This window comes from Chiloscyllium plagiosum, chromosome 15, assembly GCF_004010195.1.
Source record: "Chiloscyllium plagiosum isolate BGI_BamShark_2017 chromosome 15, ASM401019v2, whole genome shotgun sequence".
NCBI lineage: Eukaryota > Metazoa > Chordata > Chondrichthyes > Orectolobiformes > Hemiscylliidae > Chiloscyllium > Chiloscyllium plagiosum.
In genome coordinates this window covers 46,361,287-46,384,712 of record NC_057724.1, presented here as the reverse complement: position 1 = coordinate 46,384,712, position 23,426 = coordinate 46,361,287, and the positions used below count along the sequence as shown (strand labels likewise).

General features: G+C 39.6%; 1 protein-coding gene across 1 annotated transcript in view; it reads right to left on the bottom strand.

Annotated features, from left to right (window-relative positions):
* Positions 1-23,426, bottom strand: part of las1l (LAS1 like ribosome biogenesis factor) — an 82,944-nt gene that overhangs the window by 35,891 nt on the left and 23,627 nt on the right. The window contains exons 5-9 of the mRNA XM_043704838.1: positions 22,309-22,464; positions 20,622-20,668; positions 9,837-9,946; positions 5,310-5,395; positions 1,642-1,854 (exon numbers count right to left, since the gene is read on the bottom strand). Coding sequence (XP_043560773.1) covers positions 1,642-1,854; positions 5,310-5,395; positions 9,837-9,946; positions 20,622-20,668; positions 22,309-22,464 — 612 coding nt within the window. The remainder of the gene's footprint in view (positions 1-1,641; positions 1,855-5,309; positions 5,396-9,836; positions 9,947-20,621; positions 20,669-22,308; positions 22,465-23,426) is intronic.

Genomic DNA, 23,426 nt, shown 5'->3' with positions numbered 1-23,426 from the left:
TATTATATGCTCAGCAGTTCAAACTCTTTACTTGCTGGACATTCCATTTTTCAAATCATAAGATTCCCTGTACTAACAAATGGCCTAGTTAAAAATTCAATCCTACAGTATTATTGCTCAGAGTAGTCAAAAACCCTAAGATTTTCATACTGTGGGTAAGGCATTTTAAACTTCAAGTTTATGAAGTATAGCACTTAATATATCCTAACAATACATAATAAAGCAACTTAGACATCACAATTTAACTCTAACTATAACTACATATAACTATAACTATAAACTTAGACAGCCCAAAAAAAAAAAAAGGCCTTTTTCCTGCTATTTAGCTTCATGCTAAAATGATGTTCTACCACAAAAAAACTGGATATATTATTTGCTTATTTTCTTTCCAGCAGCTATTGATACCACCCATATCAAATAAGTGCAGACAGGAACCAATTCCTAATGTCAATCAGCTCCAGTTCAGTCCAGCAATTTTGAGTCAATTAACTCAAGTAGTATGAAAACTGATAAAAGTTACAATTTCTGCTTCCTCCCACTCCAGTGGCAGTAAGACACACAAGGAAAATTTCCAAGGTTACAGCAAAAAGATCAGTGCTTCAGCTAAGTATCCATTATTCATGAGTGAGTGTTATGACATGGGGTAAACTCTCCTGCTTAACTTAAACCAGCAACACAGAAAAGATTTATTCCATGCAGCAATCTGTGAAAATTCACGAGGCCAAGAACTATTTAAAGTAAAAATTAACAACTTTGCTTCTTAAAGTATAACAGAGAATAATTAACTAACAACTATTTACAACTCCTTCCTCCAAACTATCTTTTACCTTCTCCTTCTACAATACTAGCCCGATAAAAACCCCCGATTAAGATTTACAAATCAAAACTTCTCTCAAAACCAGGCAGCTTTCGGTTCTTCCCTGTACTCTAGTCTTCTTTTCTGCTTGGGGATTCTGCTTGGCTGCGTTGGCTTGGTAGTTCTCCTCCCAACTGTTCAATTTTTCCCAGTCTTATACCCCCCCCAAAGCAACAGATTATGTTTAAAGATATTAAGATTGTCAATATACTAAATTAAAACTGGATTGGCGTTTGGTTTTTTTTGAGAGGTATAATATAAACTGATTGGCCTAATTCGAATCTATTTTTGTCTCCAGGCAACCAGCTACTCCAACTCCCCCAGTAGCTGGACCACATTGTATCTTACTGAGAACACTTGGTGTTGTCACTGCTTGCTTTCAATTCTCAATAAGATACAGTACACCCACATCTTCATAATAGTAAGCTTATTAATTATCTATAGATATCATAGTCTAAGAAAATTCTGTTTTCAGATGATGTCATATAGGCATTTTCCAGCTAAAGTTACTGAGTCGCAAATATGACCCAATTCCCCTTCTCTAGCCAAGGAACAGAGATCCCAATTGTAACAGACCTCTACACTGAAGATCCAGTAACTCAGCAGAGACAAATTCAATCCTGAGCTTTTATTGAATGTATCAAAAAAAGGTAAAAGTAAAGTCAGCTGAATGAGCAACTGGACACTTGCAGCAGAGTATATGGAGGTAGGGAAGGGTAACTGGTGACAAACAGAAAAAGAAGAAACCATGTTCAGTTGCAAGTTAGTGAAAGTAAGTAAATTACCTGCTTTTGCATTGGCTGCAAGTATCTCTGTTATCCAGCCTGTAACATACTGTATCCTCAGGCCTGAGGTGTCACAGCAAAGCTTCAGCTCAGTAAACAGCTTTTCGAGGAGCACTGGTGTGAAGTATTGAGAGTGGAGGTATTTCAAAAGAGGCTGCCAGAAGCGACAGAATGTTCGAGGAATTCCAGGATTTGACAAATCTACAAACTCTCCTTCAACAAAAAATATTGTTACGGTAACAATAAAATTGAAAAGTGATTTAATATACAGATTAAAGATATATAAAATATGAAGCACATCCTGGTTCTGCAATGCTCTCCTGTTCTTCATTCTAACACTGGATTTGTATAAATTTAGGGGAATTATTTTTTAAAAAGTGCTATAAAATATTCTATCATAATGTGAAGGTCATGAAATAAATGACCTATTGAAATAATCTGCAATTACATTTTACTCACTTCAAAATATTTGAATTGTAAGGAGGTTTACTCAAGTCAAAACAATTTACATAGAAGACATTGCACAAGCCAATCAATTTAACATAATAAAAACAAGAAGAAAGTTTGGTCAACACTGTGCATTGCCAACTAACAAAACTGAAATCTGTTTGTGTAATTTTATTCCATCTGCATGTCATCCTACACAACTGAACTAAATAATTAATCTTTAAAACCTTGGTAGCAGTAACTTTATAGAAAAAAAAAGAATTCCAACCTAACCACAATGGACATTCAGGCACACATTTTCAAGGATTAATTATTAGACGAAGATCAGGAGCAGAAAACCTGATTGGTTTTCTTCTGTAGTTTAGAAATCTGAATTCATCAGCGATGGTAACTAGCAAATAAAGCACAGATTGTCAAATTCTAAATCAGCATGGATTTTAATAACACTGTACTGAATCTCCACCCACTGAACCCAAGAGTGAGGGCAGCCACTAACAGATCGTTACAGTAATTCAGACAACGAGTCGGTTTCAGCATTCTGTAGAATAATCCAATCAATTCCATTCCCTGCTCTATCCCAGAACCCAATGTTTACTTCCTTCATCTAACTTCAGGAACAGGAGAACATTTCAGAATCATTAACTGCCTCTGTTTCCACTAGATGCAGCCTACATTCTGTTCATCTGGTCAGCATGGATGAGTTGGACCAAAGGGTCTGTTTCCAAGCTGTACATCTCTACAACTCTATTACCCAGATGTGTTTATGCAAGGTATGATTTGGTTGCATAGCATGCAAAACAAAAACTTTTCACTGTATCCGGATTCATCATCCTGATGAAGAGCTTATGCTTGTAACGTCGATTTTCCTGATCCCCAGATGCTGCCTGACTGGCTGTGCTTTTTCAGCACCACATTCTTCGACAAATTAAATCAAAACATGCTAAGTTTCTCCAGCATTCGGTGTTTGTTGCAGATTTTCAATATTGGCAGTATTTCGCTTTTGTTTAGCTTCCTCTTCATTTCCACAGTCAACTGTCAACTCGTTGCATTTTATTGTTTTGTTTGCCTGAAGAATAAACCTGGCATGTATCACAAATGCTTTTTTTGTTTTATGATAACATGCTGTCCAAGGAGTCTCAGCTTTGGTTCACCCCTTTAGATACATTGGAACGTGAAAAACTTTCCCTTAGAAGATCAACTGTCATTCAATTACAGCATTTCCTGTCAGTATTTGGTTCTATGTTTACTTTGGATATATTCATTCTCAGGTTGTCAATTTGCTTGCTGAACTGGTAGATTTGTTCTCCGACATTTCGTAACCATGCTAGGTAACAGTCAGTGAGCCTCTGGTGAAGTTTTGGTGTTCTGTCCCGCTTGCTATTTATCTGTCTCAGTTTGTTATAGTGGGTGATATCAATTCTGGTTCTGTTTCTGAGAGGTTAGTAAATAGGGTCCAAATGTATATGTTTGCTAACGGAGTTCTGGTTCAAATGCCAGGCCTCTAGGAATTTCCATGCTTGTCCCAGGATGGATGTATTGTCCCAGTCGAACTGGTGTCCCCCTTAGTCTGTGTGTATGGATACTAGTGACAGTTGGTAATGTCTTTTGGTGGCTAGCTTCCTGCCAGTCTGTCTAATTTGGCGTTTATTGTAGTTCTTGCAGAATATTTTGTATAACACGTTTGTTCTGCTGGTTGTTGGTACGGGATCTTTTTAAATTCATCAGGAGCTGTTTTAGTGTAGTGGCAGGTTTGTGGGCCCTCTTGATGCTTAGGGGCCATAGTAGTCTGGTCGTCAACTCAGATGTTTTGACGTATGGCAGGGTGGCTAGAGAGTCTCTGGGTGTGTTGTGTCTTCTTGTTTAGTCTGTTGTGTAGGATTCGGTGGACTGCGCTTATCGGGTACCCGTTGTTCCTGAATACGTTTTTTGGTGTTTTTCCTCAGCTTCTTGTAGTTTCTGGGTGTTGTAGCAAACAGTGGCTCGTTTAAATAATGTGCTGATGCAGCTCCGTTTGTAGGTGTTGGGATGATTGCTCCTGTAATTGAATATCTGGTCAGCGTGTGTGGCTTTCCTGTAGACGCTGGTCTGCAGCTCTCCATTGGCTTTTTGTTCTGCCATGATGTCCAGGAAGGGGAGTCGGTTATTGTTCTCTTCCTCTTCGGTGAATTTATACTGGTAAGGATGTTGTTTATGGGTTTGAGGGTTTCTTCTACGCTGTTGTGTTTCGTGATGACAAAGGTGTCATCCACATAGCGGACCCAAAGCTTGGGCTGGATCTTGGGAAGGGTAGTTCGACTGGGACAATACATCCATCCTGGGACAAGCTAAACAGAGACACACACGGGAATTCCTAGAGGCCTGGCATTCAAACCAGAACTCCATTAACAAACATTTAGATTTGGACCCTATTTACCAACCCCTCAGAAACAGAATCGGAAGTGATATCATCTACCACAACAAACTGGGACACAAATAGCAAGCAGAACAGAACACCAACACTTCACCAGAGGCTCACTGATGATGTTACCTAGAATGGTGACGAAACATCTGAGAACAAATCTATCAGCTCAGCAACGTGAGTTACAAATCTTCGCCAAAATCTCAAATCCCTTCTCATTACATTGAAGCCTGTTCTCGAACAAAAAAAAATGGTTTAGGTAGCTCTGTTGTCTGCTATATTGCTAACCTAAATAGTACTAAAGAATGATGATGCTTACACTCGACAGGCATTTGGCCCACCTTACTTCTCAGCATCAGATGCAGTAATAATTCTTCGAAAGCTTATGCAAGAACACACTGGTCTGAAATTCTTCTGCCTCCTTTTCACTTAAGACAATCAATAAAACAACTTGATATTTGTGCCCATGTCTGTGACTCCCCTGTTGATTGCTCCCCTATTCTGCTCTCTCTTACTAAATGGAGGCTATAAAACCCCCCAAATGGTTCAAATATACTTTACTCATTAACAACTCTAACCAAATTGGTCTGGTCTAGTCCCTATCCTTCACTTTGTATCACTTACTATAAAGCACCCTGTCTTCACAATTTAATTCACATTTTCACTGATGGCACAACATCTTACTCCTAGATAGCTATTTAAACTTGCAGCTCACCATTCATCAATTCATTTCAGGTACAACTTAGTGTTACATTAAGGTGAAATGTGCACTGTGTTCCAATTTCTATTTTAGTACAGTATGCAACTAAGTCTATTGTGTTACCTGGGCAGTCAATGTTTAAAAATTTCAGCTGCTCCTCCTTTGGAATAAGGAACCCATCGTCCAGAAGTGCATCCACGACCACCTCTCTGTAACATTGTAAATTTTCAAAAAAACTATGTTAGTTTCCATTAAGTCAAATTGTTCAGAGGTAAAAGGCAAGTTTCCATAAACAGACCATGTCACTTGCACGAAATGAAATGAATGGCATGCCACAAGACAACAATTACCCTGCTTCACAAGCAGGAGACTTTCTGGTTTACCTACCATGTTTTCCTTGCAACTCTAAACGGCAAAGTAGCACAATCAGATCATTTCATTCAGACTAGAATTAAGACTGTAATTCATTTCTAAGCATAATTTAACAGACACAGAAACACATTTACAACTTAACTTCTGACTCAGTGTTTTACATTTTTCCGGAACAAGTTTATATAAAAAATGATTTGGATGTTAATATAGGAGGTATAGGAGCTAAGCTTGCAGATAGCACCTAAATTGGAGGTGGAGTGGACAGCGAAGACGGTTACCTCAGAGTACAAAAGGATCTTGATCAGATGGGCCAAAAGGCTGAGGAGTGGCAGATGGAGTTTAATTTAGGTAAATGTGAGGTGCTGCATTTTGGAAAGGTAAATCAGGGTAGGACATATACACTTAATGGTAAAGTCCTGGGGAGTATTGCTGAACAGAGACACCTTGGAGTGCATGCTCATAGCTCCTTGAAAGTGGAGTTGCAGACAGATAGGATAGTGAAGGCAGCATTTGGTATGCTTTCCTTTACTGGTTAGAACATTGAGTATAGGAGTTGGGAGGTAATGGTGCATTGTATAGGACATTGGTTAAGTCAGTTTTGTACAATTCTGGTCTCCCTCCTGTCAGAAGGACGTTGTGAAATTTGAAAGGATTCAGAAAAGACTTACAAGGACGCTGCCAAGGTTAGAGGATTTGAGCTACAGGGAGAGGCTGAATAGGCTGGAGCTGTTTTCCCTGGAGCGTCGGAGGCTGAGGGGTGATCTTTCGAGGTTTATAAAATCACGAGGGGCATGGCTAGAGTAAATAGACAAAGTCTTTATCCTGGGGTGAAGGAGTCCAGAACTAGAGGGCATAGTATTAGGGCCAGAGGGGAAAAATAATAAAAGGGATCTAAAGGGGCAACCTTTTCACGCAGAAGATGGGGCGTGTATGGAATGAGCTGCCAGAGGAAGTGGTAGAGGCTGCTACAATTACAGCAGTTAAAAGGCATCTGGATGGGTATATAATAGGAAAGGTTTGGAGAGATATGGGCCAAGTGCTGGCAAATGGGACTAGATTAGGTTAGGACATCTGGTTGGCATGGACGAATTGGAACGATGGGTCTGTTTCTGTGCTGTACATCTCTATGACACTAAGTAAAATCTAAAAGCCATTCTAGTTTGTTCTAAATATTTTATTAAGTCTTTGGTGAATCACTTCGGGACAATGATCTTCATTGGATCATTCCTTGTCAGGCAAAGCCAGGTATTAGTAGTGGTTATAGTGACGAGCTTATGTCTCATCCAAGATCTTCTGCTCTTCATATTTTCACTGATCTATCCTTTCCACTGTGAAACACACACAGCAAGTTTCTCGTAGATTTTTTTTCTCCCACTTCAACATCAGGATCTATTCTAGACTGCCAAACACTGCTATTCCCTGCTTAACATCTGTCTCAGGCTTGCGACAGTGTTCCAGCAAACCTCAGCAAAAGCTGGAAGAACAATGTCTCATTTTCCACTTGGGAACTCTACAGCCTTCCAAACTCAATATAAAGTTCAACAATTTTAAGGCATGAGGCATGTTCTCCCAAGTCCTTATCCTAACCCTCACATATCAGGCTTTATTATCACAACATCTGCTATTACACACAATCCAGTGTTAGCCATTACAAGTCCCCATCAGCAGTCATTCATCCTCCTGGAGCGGAATCATTAACACTGATTTCTTTCAACAGATGCTGCCACACCGACAGATTTTCCAGCAATTACGGTTTTTGTTTCTGATTTCCAGCATCCGCAGTTCTTTCGGTTTTTAAAATTCAATTTGAGAGGGTTTGCACTGTAAATTATGGCTCAAGTATTTCTTACATTATAATTAGTAACCACATTTCAAGGTGTTTCATTGGCTGTGAAGTGCATTGAAACACGTTACAGGCTCTATACAAGTAAGTCTTTTGCTTTATCTTAGTGATTTATTTCATGAAAATGAATGCAATTTTCCAATTTGACAGTCAGAATGACAATTATTTTCCCTACTGCATTTTGAAAGGTACCTGACAAGCCCCATATGTTTTGGAAAAACATATTTTTTCTGTTATTTTTCTGTAGGACGTAGTGCATGTGGTTTGCTGCCAAACTAGGATTTCCCCAAAATAACTTCAAGAGTTCTTTTATTGAAAATGTGTGTAAAGGCGATCACAGAGTTAAAAGACAGCTATAATCTGCAGAGGCAGGATGCACAGTTACCGAAGAAAAACATCTTTTAAAATGTACATTTACCAAAGAGCAATGGGGGAGGATTACACAAACTCCCTAACCAATATCTCTAACGAAATTCAAACTGCAGGTTAACAAAAAGGTTCAGTGGTTTCAACTAAGCAACAGAAAAGGAAGTTCTTTACCACCACAAAATACTGTACATGTCAAAGCCAGAGGTTAGCTCAATGGTAAGATTTTTTCCATTCTACCATATTCTTCTGAAATGTGAACTGGAATCACATGAAGGGGAATGCCAAGTGTAAACATTTTCTAGGTACATATTAATGCAATGACAGATTTAGTACTTTACAAATAGCTTAGGAAGTTCCCCAATATATGTACTTCAAATGTGAAAAAAAAAGCCCAGATGTATAATGGATTATTTATTTCCTTGCGACTATGAGCTGTATGACATTTGGGTCAAGTATTGTGGTATTAAGCTTGTTGCTGTTCGCGTTAGAAACTGGAGATTAATTTAAATCAGCACTGGAGTAGCATATATTGTCACAGGAGAAATAGCATAAGAAATTGGACTTTCAAACCAAAGTTGAACTCTGAAAAAATAAACAGAATTCAAACAATGCTTTTTACTTTTTGTCAGGACAAAAGGAACAAAAACTGATTAGTCAGCATGGATGAGTTGGACTGAAGGGTCTGTTTCTGTGCTGTACCTATCTATGATGTTTGAGGTAATGAATTGCAAACATCTGGGGAAGTGTGTCTTACTGATTGATACAGTAAAGCATTTTTTGAACTTAAAACATAGTTGTCTCATCTGATCATTTGGTAATTTGGAAACTTCTGGTGGATTAGTGGTGAATTTGATAAAAATATTTTTCTTATTCATCTTCCGTAATCCTTGAAGCCTTGAATTTGTTCATCCTAAGTTTCTTTGTTACAGGAATGTATCTTGACTACATACTCTTTAAAGACATGCTATCTCTCAATTACAATTTGGCTCAACTTTGGATTTCAATTTACCCAAGACAGGTCTATTTTCACCCCTGTTGAAATCACCCTTTGTAAGTTAATTAGTTAATCTCTGGATTGCTCCTTGCCCTTTGCCTTATGATACTATGATCTTACATCGAAAAAGGTGCCAGACTGTTACTTAATCTAATTTTCTCAATGTGGATCCAAGGCCTCCTTCCTTATTGGACAGGAAACATGCCCATGTAGAAAGTGTTTTTGACTGCACTTCAGAAGTTCTCACCTTTTCTGCCCTAAACAATATTGACTGAAATAGAAATAGTAAACTGACTAAAGTCCACCATTATAAATTCACTACATTTCCAAATAGTCTTACCAATCAACTATCTTATGGCAGAGAATGATGAGTTGCGAACTTGTGGTTGAAACAAATCAGACAACAAAGAATGAAACATGAGCAGCAAGAAATAGAGAAACAGAAGACAGGGAACCAAAACAATTCAAACAAGTAAGAGGTAGTTCAGAAGGAAAAAAAAGTCTTCACAACTAGTTTAAGGAAAGCAATCATAACAGTCCACTGAAGAGATATTTTCTCTAGAGAATCCCTTAGAATTTGTGATACTTAGATTGTTGACTTTTAGCCTTTGCATAATTCTTAAGCTCAATTAAAATAGCAACTAAAACCAAACCTTATAAATTAAAAGATCAAAGCCGGTCATCACAGATCTCCAGGAATGCTTAAGAACCAAAAACTAAAAAAAAAACACAATGGAAGGGAATCAAAGGAAAAGCAAAAACATTAACTGTTTCTCTTTAGAGGTACTGCCAGACAGACTATTTCCAGCATTTTCTGTCATTATTTCATTTTCAGTATCTACAGTGTTTGTTTTTATTTTAAAATCATCTTACCTCAAATAAAGTTTCATATATATATAATTTGAAACTGGTGGGAGGTACAGGAACAGGGTGCAACAGGAGACATTGTACAGTCGACCAGAAGTTTCCAATCCCACCCTGGTCAAAACAGTCCATTACAAAGTACAGTTAACTGCAGCTGCATAACTTGGTCTTTGCTAGCCTGACCATAAAATATCCATATTTAATGTACCTGTTATCCAATACATGTTTTTTAACTTGTGATAAAATCCATTCAATTTCAGGAGTTGGAGTACTCCAGAATCTCTTTGCTTTGGAAACTAACTTCTGCTCCATCAAAACCTAGGAAATAAAAAAAAAATTCACGTGCACTGTTAATTTGTAGTAATCTTCTCACCATGCATTCATATGAATTAGGAGCTGCAAAATGTGACTCAGCTCCTCAGGCCTGTTCCAATATTCAATACAATCATGGCTGATCTGATTATTCCATATTCCTACCATTCTCAATTGCCCTCTTCTTTACCAAGAATCTATTTACTTCTGAAAAATATAGGAAGACTTTGATTTTACCGTCTTTTAAGAAAGAGAGCTCCAAAAACTCTATCTTCTATAAGAAAAAAATCCTCATTTCTCAAATAAATGGTGAAATATCATTTTTATAAACAGTGACCCCAAGTTCTAGACGCTCCCACAATAATATCTTTTTCATATCCACCTTGTGAAGACCCCTTAGGATCTTGTGTTTCATTCAAATCACCTATTACTCTTGTAAACTTCTGCAGATAGAAAGCCTAGACTGCTCAATCTTTCCTTCTAAGACAAGCTATTCATTCAAAGTACTGGTCGAGTAAGCTAAAAATCTAGTTTCGTCTTCTATGAACTGCCTTCATTACAGCCTTCATTGAATAAAAAGAGCAGTACTATACACAGTATTCCAGAAGTGGTGTCACCAATGTCCAATATAATTTCCCTCTTTTTATATTCAATTCCTTTTGCATAAACATTCTATTAGCCTTAATTACCTGCTATATTTGTATACTAACCTTTTGCAATTTGTCACTGGAATATCTAGATCCCTCTGCGTCTCAGAGATCTTCAAACTCTTACCATTTGATTAATGTGAGATTTTTTATTCTCATTACCGATTTCATATTTTCCCTCATTATACTCTATTTGCCAGATCTTTGCCAACTCAATTAACCTATCTTTGATTCTCCCTAAGTTCGTAAATAATTTGGTCAAGAATCATCAATATTTTCTTTACAACAATGAAGTGAGATACTCCAGGTACTCACTAAAAGAATAAAGCCACAAGATTTGAAAGTTTTAAAAAAACAACTTTCTACAGGCTTTCCCAATTAAACTAATATTCAATTCTACCCTGACATGAATATATATTGTAAATAATTGTGGCCATAGCACTGATTCCTGGAGCACTTCTAGAAGTCTGCCTCTATAAAACAGTTCCATTTTCTGTGCACCATACTCATAAGGAAGTCCAGGGTGATGTGCTCCACAACTAATCTATGCCACCTCGAAAGTCCTGGGGGATTCTCCAACACCCAGCTCAATGTTCTTCCTCTCACAAAATGAAAGACTTTTCTTCCCATGTGCATCCAAAGAAGAGAGATTTGGCAAACCCAAGAGGCAGGACACCGGATCCACCTTGACCTCAATTCCCAAAACCCCTTCCAAAACACTCACAATGGCACCCCAATATCTACGAAGCTTGTGGCATGACCACAAGTAATGAGTAAGAGTACAAACATCTGTTTTACATTTTGGGGGCACACTGGGGATGCTCTGGTCTTAAATTTCACAAGTCACTTTGGTGTCAAACGAGCCCTGTGGAGTACCTTCAATTGCATAGCCTGTTCTCTATTACAAATCAAAATCTTCCTTAGGGTCTCTAACAAGATCTCCACTCCCAATTCTTGAGTCCAGAATCTCAAAGCTGCTCAATGTCCTTCGAAATATTACCTCCTAAAAAATGATGGAGGATGCTGACCAAGAAAGCGCCCCTGGACTGAAGCACTCTCCTCTCCATATCCAACTTATAGGGACTAACCATCAATGTAGTCTTTTTCTGTATAAAGTCCCTAACCTGAAAGTAATTTATAAACCCTTTGGACAGGACTGTTCAAACTGAAGAAAGAACTGTCCTTTACCTTATTACTAACTTTATAAACATACAAAAATATAGAAATAGATCATTCTGCCTTTCAAGCCTGTTCTGCCATTCACTCTGATCTGTCTACTTTGAATTCAACATTCTCCTCAACCCCTAATAACCCATTTTCCCTGCTCACAGGAATCTATCCACCTGTGCCTTAAAAATAATCAATGAGCCTGCCTCTACATCCTGAGGCAGAGTACTCCAAATTTGCACAAATCTGAGAAAAATCAATTTTCATCACTGTCCTAAGAGGGCAACACCTTTTTAAACAATGCCCCCTAGTTCTGGAATGACCTACAAAAGGAAGCCTCTTTTTCATGCCCATTTTGTCAAATTCAGGGTCATGTATAATTCAATAAAGCCACCCTTCACTTATTTTTTTTAAAAACTCCTATGGAAAAATGCCCAGCCTGTCCAACCTATCCTCATAAGACACACATTCATTCCAGATATTAGTCCAGTAAACAGCCTGTAAACCATCTCCAATGCATCTCCAATTCTTCCTTAATCCTTAAACTGCAATCTTTGAAATGTGGTCTCACCAAAGCCCTACATGATTTCAGCAATAACATCATTATTATGAGAAAAATTGAAACTAAAAGACAGCATCCCCATTAGCCTTCTTGATTATATGCTGTACATGCATAGGAATTTGTTTTGACTTATGCACTAGAATACCTGAATCAACAGCTCAGAATTTCACCGTTGTCCTGTGTCTGCCTATTCATTCTTTCTGCTAAAGTGAACAATTTCACATTTCCCTATATTATATTTAACCTGCCCAATTTTTCACTCAACCTATCTATATGCTTCTGCAACTTTCTTGTCTTCTTTACCACATACCTTCCTACCCATCTTGGTGTCATCTCTGAAGTTTACTACAGGCTTTCATTCCTCAAATCTTGGTCATTGTTATCGATCATAAAACTTTAAGATCCCAGCATAGTCCCTGCAGGACTCCACTCATCACATCCTGCCAGACAAAGAAAGACCCATTTCTGCATAAACTATTTATGCTAATATATTGGCTTTTATGTCATAAGCTTTTAGTTTTTGTGATCACCTTTGATGCTGCAACCTTTCATATGCCTTCTGGAAATTCAAGTACAGGTAGACAATCCTTTATCCGAAATTTGTTTGCGAAGTTTTTTTTATGTATAAAAGGTTGCTTGGCATGTGAACATGTGACCCAACTCCATACCCATTCAAATCACGTCATGGCATGGCCTAGTACTGGCAGGCGTCAAATATGTTTCGGCACTCATATTAGTCACATGTGGATCTGATGTTCGGTAATATTTTTTCATTTCACTGTGAAAATGTCATTTATTCTGAAATCCAAAAAATTCCAAAATCTGAAAAGTAACTGGCCCCAAGGATTTTGGATAAATGGCATCTATAAGCTTCACATTACCCTATCCACAGAGCATATTACCCCTTTAAAAGAACTCCAATAAATTATTTAAACACAACTTTCCCCTGACAAAACCATGCTGATGCTTCCTGATTATCATGAACTCTTCAAAACGTGCAGAGTTGAAATGAGCAAAAAGCACAGCAGGTCAAGGGGCATCAGAAGAGCAGGGGAATCAATGTTTCAGACAGGACAGAGTCCTGATGAACGGTCTTGCCCAAAATATTGACTTTCCTGTTCTTCTGATGCAGTTTGACCTGCTATACATTTTCCAGTTCCACATTTTATAGTCTGACTTTCCAAAATCTGCAGTCCTCACTATCTCAAAGTCTTCGAAATATGCAGCCATAATCTCTTCAAATGATTGTTTCTAACAACTTCCCCACAACGGATGTCAAACTAAATGGCCTATAGTTTACTATTTCCTACCTCCCTGCTTTCCTATAGAGGTTAATATTAGCTATTTTCCAGTCTGATGGAACCATTTCTAGAAGATGTGAGGATTCTGGGTAATCCACGATGGAGGACAGGAAAGAAATTGTGACTGTAAGAGCTGCTTTTTTGAGGTATTTTAGGTGTTGGAGGTGATTTCCTTGAACTTCAGGAGCAGCAATTACTGTTTTATGTGAAATTGCATTGTTTTGGAACTTTGGGGGGAAAATATCAAAACAACAGCACTTTTAAAAGGAGAAACACAGATAAAAGGCAGCAACGACATGGTCAGTGAGGGTGAGAGAGAAACTTACACTGCTTCCTGAAACAGTAGTGAATTTGCACAGTTACTGCTTTTGCTATTTGAGTTTATGTATCTCTGGACATTGGAGTGTTTCTAGGAAAAATTAACAAACAGTGAAATTCACTGCTGACCTTGAAGGAATCTGTGTGGGACAGCTCACAGCACAGGAACAGATAAGTACACAGTTTTTAAGTGTAACCTTGATGTAAGTCTACAGAGGTGAGTAGAATGGGTGCTTTCTTGATTATATATTTTATTGAGATCTGTCTCTTGATTAAAATTTTAAAAATATAAGCCATAAGTACTAAGTCAGTCTGGAGCACTGTTTCTTAGAGCAAAAAGACAGTGCTATTTTCTGGGTCTGTAGATTGTGAAGGAGCAAAGATGGCCTTTCGTGGAGTAATATGCCCTTCCTGTCGGATGTGGGAGTTTAGGGAGAGTTTCCATGATACTGATGATCATGTCTTCAGGAAGTGTCTTTGGTTGTGAATCCTATCATATCGCATGGATTGGTAAGAGCAGCAGTTAGGGTAATAAGGAATTTACAAGAGCTAGGGGTGTGATGGATGACAGTTATAGGAAGGGAAAAAAGCTGCAAATACAGTCTGGTAGGAGGGTTAACTCCAGGAAAGGTAGGAGGGGTAGGCAGGTAGCGCAGGAGTCTTCTGTGGCTATCCCCATTTCAAAGTAGTATGCTGTTCTGGAAAATGCAGGGGATATTGGACTTTCAGGAAAATGTTGCATGAACAGCCAACTTTCTGATATTGAGACTGGCTCTAATGTAATGAGGGGTTCCAAGCGATCGATAATGACAGGAGACTCTCTAATCAGAGGCACATACAGACGTTTCTGCAGCAGCAAAAAATCAGAAGGGTGTGTTGCCTCCCTGGTGCCAGGATCAGGGATATCTCAGAGATGGTGCAGAATGTTCTCAAAGGGGAGAGGGACTAGCAGAAGATCATTGTACACATTGAAACTAACAACATAAGGGAAAAGGATGAGATTCTGAAGGGAAAAGGATGAGATTCTGAAGGGAGAATATAGAGTGTTAGGTAGGAATTTAAAAAGGACGGTCTCAAGGGTAGTAACATTGGATTACGCTCAGTGCTACGACCTCGTGAGGGTAGGAATAGGAGGATAGAGCAGATGAATGTGTGGCTGAGGAGCTGGTCCATGGGAGAAGGATTCACATTTTTGGATCACTGGAATCTCTTCTAGGGTAGAAGTGACCTGTAAAAGAAGGATGGATTGCACCTGAATTGGAAAGGGTCTAATATACTACAGGGGAATTTGCTAGAGCTGCTCAGGAGGCTTTAAACTAGTAAGGTGGGGGGTGGGACCCAGGGAAATAGTGAGGAAAACGATAAATCTGAGACTGGTACAGTTGGGAAAAACAGCAAGTCAAACACTCAGGGCAGGCAGAGACAAAGCAGAGAACAAGGGAGGACTGATAAATTAAACAGCATTTACTTCAATGCAAGAGGCCTAACAGGGAAGGCAGGTAAATTCAGGGCATGGTTAGGAACATGGGACTGGGATATCAGAGCAATTACAGAAATGTGGCTCAGGAATGGGCAGTACTGGCAGCTTAATGTTCCAGGATACAAATGCTACAGGAAGGATAGAAAAAGGGATAAGAGAGGAGGGGGAGTGATGCTTTTGTGAGGGGCAGCATTACTGCTGTACTTAGGGAGGATATTCCTGGGAATATATCCAAAAAGATTATTTAGGTGGAACTGAGAAATAAGAAAGGGATGATCACTTTATTGGGATTGTATTATAGACCCCCTCGTAGTCAGTGGGAAATTGAGAAACAATTTTGTACTGAGAGGTCCTCCACTTTTAGTCATTTATATAAATGATTTGGAGCTTAAGAGGTATAGTTAGTAAGTTTGCAGATGACACCAAAATTGGAGGAGGTGTAGTGGACAGCGAAGAAGGTTACCTCAGGTGACAAGAGGATCTTGATCAGATGGGCCAACGGGCTGAGGAGGGGTAGATAGAGGTTAATTTAGATAAATGTGAGGTGCTGCATTATGGAAAAGCATATCTTAGCAGGACTTATACACTTAATGGCAAGGTCCTGGGGAGTGTTGCTGAACAAAGAGACCTTGGAGTGCAGGTTTATAGAGCCCTGAAAATAGATAGGATAGTGAAGGCGGCATTTGGTATGCTTTCCTTTATTGGTCAGAGTATTGAGTACAGGAGTTGGGAGGTCATGTTGCGGCTGGACAGGACATTGGTTAGGCCACTGTTGGAATATTGCATGTAATTTTGGTCTCCTTCCTATCAGAAAGATTAGATTAGAATAGATTAGATTCACTAAAGTGTGGGAACAGGCCCTTCGGCCCAACAGGTCCATGCCAACCCTCTGAAGAGCAACCTACCCAGACCCATTCCACTAAATTCATCCCTGACTAATGCACCCAACACTGCGGGCAATTTAGCGTGGCTGGTTCACCCGGAGGAAACTCACGTGGACTCGGGGAGAGCGTGCGGGATCCGCATGGACGGTTGCCCGAGGAGGGAATTGAACACGGGTCTCTGGTGCTATGGGGCAGCAGTGCTACCCACGGAGCCTTTCAAGTTGCAAAACTTGGAAGGGTTCAGAAAAGATTGACAAGGATGTTGCCAGGGTCGGAGGATTTGAGGGAGAGGTTGAATAGGCTGGGGCTGTTTTCCCTAGAGAGTCGGAGGCTGAGGGGTGACCTTGTGGAGGTTTGCGAAGTTATGAGAGGCACGGATGGGGTGAGTGGACGGGATCTTTTCCCTGGGGTCGGGGTGCAGAACCGGAGGGCATGGGTTTATGGTGAGAGGGGAAAGGTATAAAAGAGACCTAAGGAGCAACTTTTTCACACAGAGGGTGGTATGTGTATGGAATGAGCTGCCAGAGGATGTGGTGGAGGCTGGTACAATTGCAACATTTAAGAGGCATTTGGATGGGTATATGAATAGGAAGGGTTTTGAGGGATATGGGCCGGGTGCCAGCAGGTGGGACTAAATTGGATTGGGATATCTGATCGGCATGGACGGGTTGGACCGAATGGTCTGTTTCCATGCTGTACATCTCTATCTCAGTTATCCGTAAGAATAATAGGGTGGCTATGGTAGGGGATTTTAACTTTCCAAACATAGATTAGGACTGCCATAGTGTTCAGGGTTTAGACGGAGACGAATTTGTTAAGTGTGGACAAGAAAATTTTCTGATTCAGTATGTGGATGGACCTACTAGAGAAGGTGCAAAACTTGACCTAGTCTTGGGAAATAAAGCAGGGCAGGTGACTGAGGCGTTAGTGCGGGAGCACTTTGGGGCCAGCGACCTTAATTCTATTAGTTTGAAAATAGTGATAAAAAAGGATAGACCACATCTAAAAGTTAAAGTTCTAAATTGGAGGAAGGCTAATTTTGATTGTATTAGGTAAGAACTTTCAAAAACTGACTGGGGGCAGACGTTCACAGATAAAGGGATGGCTGGAAAATGGGAAGCCTTCAAAAATGAGATAACAAGAATCCAGAGACAGTATATTATTGTTAGAGTGAAAGGAAAGGCTGTTAGGTATAGGGCATGCTGGATGACTAAAGAAATTGACAGTTTAGTTAAGAAAAATAAGGAAGCATATATCAAGTATTGATAGGAGAAATCGAATGAATCCTTAGAAGAGTATACAGGCAGTAGGAGTATACTTAAGAGGGAAGTCAAGAGAGCAAAAAGGGGACATGAGATAGCTTTGGTAAACAGTGCTAAGGGGAATCCAAAGGGATTTTATAAATACATTAAGGACAAAAAGGGAACTCTGATGAGAACAGGACCCCTCAAAGATCAGCAAGGCAGCCTATGTGTGCAGCCACCAGAGATGGGGGGTATAAATGAGTATTTTGCATCAGTGTTTACTGTGGAGAAGGACATGGAAGATATAGAATGGGGAGAAATAGATGGTGCCATCTTGAAAAAATGTCCATATTGCTCAAGAGGAGGGGCTAGAATTCTTGAAACACATAAAAGTGGATAAATCCCTTGAATGTGCTCAGGTGTACTCTAGAACTCGGCGGGAAGGTGTAGGGAGGTGATTGCTGGGCATCTTTGAGATATTTGTATCATTGATAGTCAAAGGTGAGGTTCCGGAAGACTGGAGGTCGGCTAACGTCGTGCCACTATTTAAGAAAGGTGGTAAGGAAAAGCCAGGGTGAGCCTGACATTGGTGGTGGGCAAGGTGTTAGAGGGAATCCTGAGGGACAAGATGTACATGTATTTAGAAAGGCAAGGACTGATTAGGGATAGTTAACATGGTTTTGTGCGTGAGAAATCATGTCTCACAAACTTGATTGGATATTTTGAAGAAATAACAAAAAGGATAGATGAGGGCAGAACATCATGAGACATGATCTATATTGACTTCAGTAAGCCGTTCGACAAGGTTCCTCATGGGAGACTGATTAGAAAGGTTAGATTTCATGGAAGACTAGCCACTTGGATACAGAACTGACTTGAAGGTAGAAGACAGAGGGTGGTGGTGGAAGGTTGCTTTTCAGACTAGAGGCCTGTGACCAGTGGTGTGTCACTGGGTCCGCTGCATTTTATTGTTAATAGAAGCGATTTGGATGTGAACATAGGAGGTATAGTTTAGTAAGTTTGCAGATGACATCAATACTGTGTGAGTGGGCGGCACGGTGGCACAGTTGCTAACAGTGCTGCCTCACAGCGCCAGAGACCCGGGTTCAATTCCCGCCTCAGGCGACTGACTGTGTGAAGTTTGCACATTCTCCCAGTGTCTGCGTGGGTTTCCTCCGGGTGCTCCGGTTTCGTCCCACAGTCCAAAAATGTGCAGGTCAGGTGAATTGACCATGCTAAACTGCCCCGTAGTGTTAGGGGCAGGGGTGAATGTAGGGGAACGGGTCTGGGTGGGTTGCGCTTCGGCAGGCCGGTGTGGACCTGTTGGGCCGAAAGGCCTGTTTCCACACTGGAAGTAATCTAATCTAATCTAAAAATATTGTAGGTGTAGTGGAAGTGAAGAAAGTGACCTCAGATTACAACAGGACCTTGATCAGATGGGCCAGTGGGCTGAGGAGTGGCAGATGGAGTTTAGATTAGATAAATGGAAGGTGCTGCATTTTGGAAAAGCAAATCAGAGTAGGATTTGTACACTTAATGGTAAGGTCCTGGGGAATTTTGCTGAACAAAGAGACCTTGAAGTGCAAGTTCATAGCTCCTTGAAAGTAGAGTTTCAGGTAGATAGGATAATGGAGGTGGCATTTGATATGCTTTCCTTTATTGGTCAGAGTACTGAGTACAGGAGTTGGAAGGTCATGTTGTGACTGTACAGGACATTGGGTTAGGCCACTGTTGGAATACTGCATGCAATTCTGGTCTCCTTCCTATCAGAAAGATGTTGTGAAACTTGAAAGGGTTCAGAAAAGACTTACAAGGATGTTACCAGGGTTGGAGGATTTGAGCTATAGGGAGAGGCTGAATAGGCTGAGGCTGTTTGCCTTGGAGCGTTGGAGGCTGAGGGGTGCCCTTTATAGAGGTTTATAAAACCATGAAGAACATGGATAAGATAAATAGACAAAGTCTTTTTCCCTGTGGTCGGAGAGTCCAGAACTAGAGGGCATAGATTTAGGGTGAGAGGGGAAGATAATAAAAGGGACCTAAGGGGCAACTTTTTCACACAGGTGTTGAGTGTATGGAATGAGCTGCCAGAGGAAGTGGTGGAGGCTGGTACAATTACAGCATTTAAAAGGCATCTGGATGGGTATAGGAAGGCTTTAGAGGGATATGGAGCAAGTGTGGGTGAATAGGATTAGATGAGACTAGTATATCTGGTCAGCATGGATGAGTTGGACCAAAGGGTCTGTTTCCGTGCTGTACATCTCTATGATATTGCTCTACTAAAATTAACAAATTATGTTAACATGGTCCTGTTAGCACAGCTTACTGTTTAGTTGTTATCAAAATGTCCAATAAATATTCAAAAATCAAATAGATACTGAAGCAAACTATTTGCTCTAACAATTTTGATAAACTGATTCAATTGGTAGCACGCTGACAAGTCAGTGGAATGTAGGCGTCAGCCTCACAACAGAACTAGAGCTCGAGATCCAGGCTAATACTTAATTGCAGGATTGAGGGAGTAATACATCTTCAGAAACAGAGTCCTTCAGATGAGAAGTCCCATCTGCCTGCTCCAGTTATTTAGCTGGATGTTAAGGATCTCATGAAACTAGCTGAAAAGTGAGTTCTTCTATTATCTTGCCAACATTCCACCTCAAATAATTCCATCAGAAACAGAGGAGTTAATTATTAAATGCATAATTCTTTTCAGGCCTGTTCTACACCTAGTTACTGACATTGGACCAGATTGTACAGCTGCAAAACAAGCAGACTTTATTGTGCCTCAGCCTCAAATCCAGATTGAGAGCAGAGATGCCCTACACTGCTAATTGATCACCTTCCTGCTCAACAGCCTGTGATTGACCATTTGACTCTTGTTTCAATGAGCAAAGAGGCAGCAGCTGGACCAAGTGGATTTTCATTTTCCAATAGATCAGGTCTACGGTTTCTGTCTCTCATAATTGCTTAAAAAGTACTGTACAAATACTTATTCCTTAAACTGTCTATTTCTCTTTTCTGAATCAAACCGACATATTAATAGAACTGAACGAGAAACTTAAATCTTTAGCAATTATATACCTGGAATTGTTCTTTCTCAAAGGAAGTCAGCAGTTCTCGGGCTTTGTCTGGAGGAGAAAAAAGTGAAAATATTACAAATGGAGGATTTACCTTGGGGGTTCATTGAAACTGCAGCTTTTTAAACAAATGTTTCATGGTGAATTCAAATATTTGATGAATTTAAACAAAATACAATTTTAATCTAAGAGTCAAATTCAAAAAGCCTGCTTTATAATATCCATTTTGGTTATGAGAAGTTCTTAACCAAAAATGTGCCTTTTTGTTCTTTAGGATATAATATGCTCTTTCTGTAACAACATTGAACATCAGCAACATGTCCATCTGAATAGCCCATAAACCGAATTAGAAGGTTTTCCAGGCTGTAGTTTGCCATTGCTTAATCTACCTTGTGAGAATAGTATCTCAGAGAAATACTGAAACGTTCCAGGTGCCTGCTGAACCTTGCCTCACAAGATTCCTGTTCAGGGCAGTACACAGGAAATTTAGGAACACAAAAAGATGTAGCCTGATTAAAAGCATCAGAACATTTCAGTTTGTGACCACATCCTGAAAAAGATTCTAAACATAAATGAAAGTGAGATATAAAAACACCAAAGTGTTCTATGAGTCAAGGTCAGAAGTCACACAACACCAGTTTATAGTCCAAGATGTTTATTTGAAATCACAAGTTTTTGGAGCACTGCTCCTTCATCAGGCAGAGTAACTGTTGGACTATAATCTGATGTCATGCAACTTCTGACCTTGTCCACCTCAGTTCAACACCAGCACCTCCACAGCATGGCATTTACGAGTCAATATATTTATCTGTTTACTTCAGGCTACACTTGTTTTGCAGAGAAAAAAAAAATACTTGATTTACTGGTCATTGCTCCTTTTAGACAATTTTCCACCAAAGGTGACCATCCCATATTGTAGCATAGGATCAACTTAGCGAAAGCACCTTATCCAAGTGGCAAATAATGATGTGCTATACAGAACAGATACAACAGTAAGGAAGCAGTGACCTTGCTGGAGAAGTAGAACAGAGAATTTGGAGGCAGATTATGGAAATCTGCGGGACAAGTAGCGTTGTGATAGTTGGTGATTTTATTTACCATAGAGTAGACTGGGAAAAAGTAAGAGTGTGGGGCACAGACGGTGAGTAATTGCTGCAATGTGTATTGGAGAACTTTCTAGAACAGTATTTGCAGGAAATTAATTATTTCAGTGATTTCAATCGTTCCTGACTCCTAGTCAACAACAGAATATTTAGCTGACAGAAGTAAAGCCATATTCTCTCCCCTACCCTGCTGGCAACATGCCCAAATCGCTTTGGGCCCCCAACTTGCAAGCTGCAGTGCTTCTTCCTTTCTTCTTCTTCACCTCCCAGCTTCCCTTCTCCTTCGTAGCTTCCCTCAACTTCACTCCATTACATCCCCTTCCCTCCTCCACCAGGTTTCTCTTCATGCTCCAGTGTCCACCCTTAGCAACCACCTTGCCCAAACCCCTACAACACAGTATAGTGCTTGCCTTTTACATTTGGAGGAACATATTGGTATTCACTAAACATTCTTCCTTCCACATGGAAAATTTGAAAGAAAGAATATGCAGTTTCAAAGCAAAGCTAAGCAGGAACAATTTATTTGTTACATAACATGCAATTGGTTAATGATTGTAACGTTCATTTCTATATCTTTCAAGTTCCAACCATATAATTCCTTCTGTTTCATTTCATCCTGTATTTTGGCTTCATCATCAGCTTCCTCCTCTTCCTGAGAGTCCACGACCCAATTATCCACAACATTGTTTCCCAACTGTCGATTCCAGTACTGCTGTCGTAACCACTCCAAAACAAACTCACAACCTGAAGAAGAAACAAAATCACTGCAAAATTAATTAAACTCACGTGTTCAGTACAGATGGTACAATACAAAATTATGTTACAAAAATTCTCACGCGAAAATTGCAATTTAATTTTAAAGTTATATTTTCAAGAAGGAAAGTCCTAATTCCCCTCATTTCTTTAGTTGTTCAGTATCACACAAACAACTTTCATTTGCATGAAAGACTATTTAACATAAGAATGCCCAGTGAGATACAAATCTTCATATTAAGTCATTCAGAATGCAAAGGACACAAAGTTCAAGATTTGTGGACAATATGAAATATAAGCTTTATAATCTGTGAGAAGGGCAATATAAAAATTCAAAAGGACATAAACACAGTGGAACGAGCAGACAAGCAACAGACTGAATTTAATGCAGAGAAACATGAAACAAATCACTTTGACAGTCAGAACTGACAGGATAAAACAGAAGTGTACAATTCTAAATGGGACACAAATGGGCACAGCACTGTGGAAATTAAAAGGTCTCAACACAGTGCAGAAAATATTTAAGAGAATAATTCTAGGAGTGAAGAACTTCAATTATATGGCTAGATTGGAGTAGCTGAGACTATTCTCCTTGAAGAGAAGCTTGAAAGATTCAAAATCATGAGGGGAATGCACATTAGAAAGATCGATTTCTCAGTGGTAAAAAGAACCACCACCAGAGGGCATCAGATTTAAACCAAATGGTAAAAGAAGCAACACCACAGTTTGAAATTCAGATATGTTTTGCACTGTCTGAAAGTGTGTTGCAGACAGAGTCAATTGAGACACTGATCATTGTCTGAAAAGGAAAAGTGCAGGACAATTAGAAAAAAACGCTGGCGAGTGGCACTAGTTGAATTGCATTTGCAGAGGACAATACCAAGGTAACTTTTGTGCTGCAACTATTATACAATTCTAAACACGTCTTAAAACTATTTCCTTTCCCCTTTAGC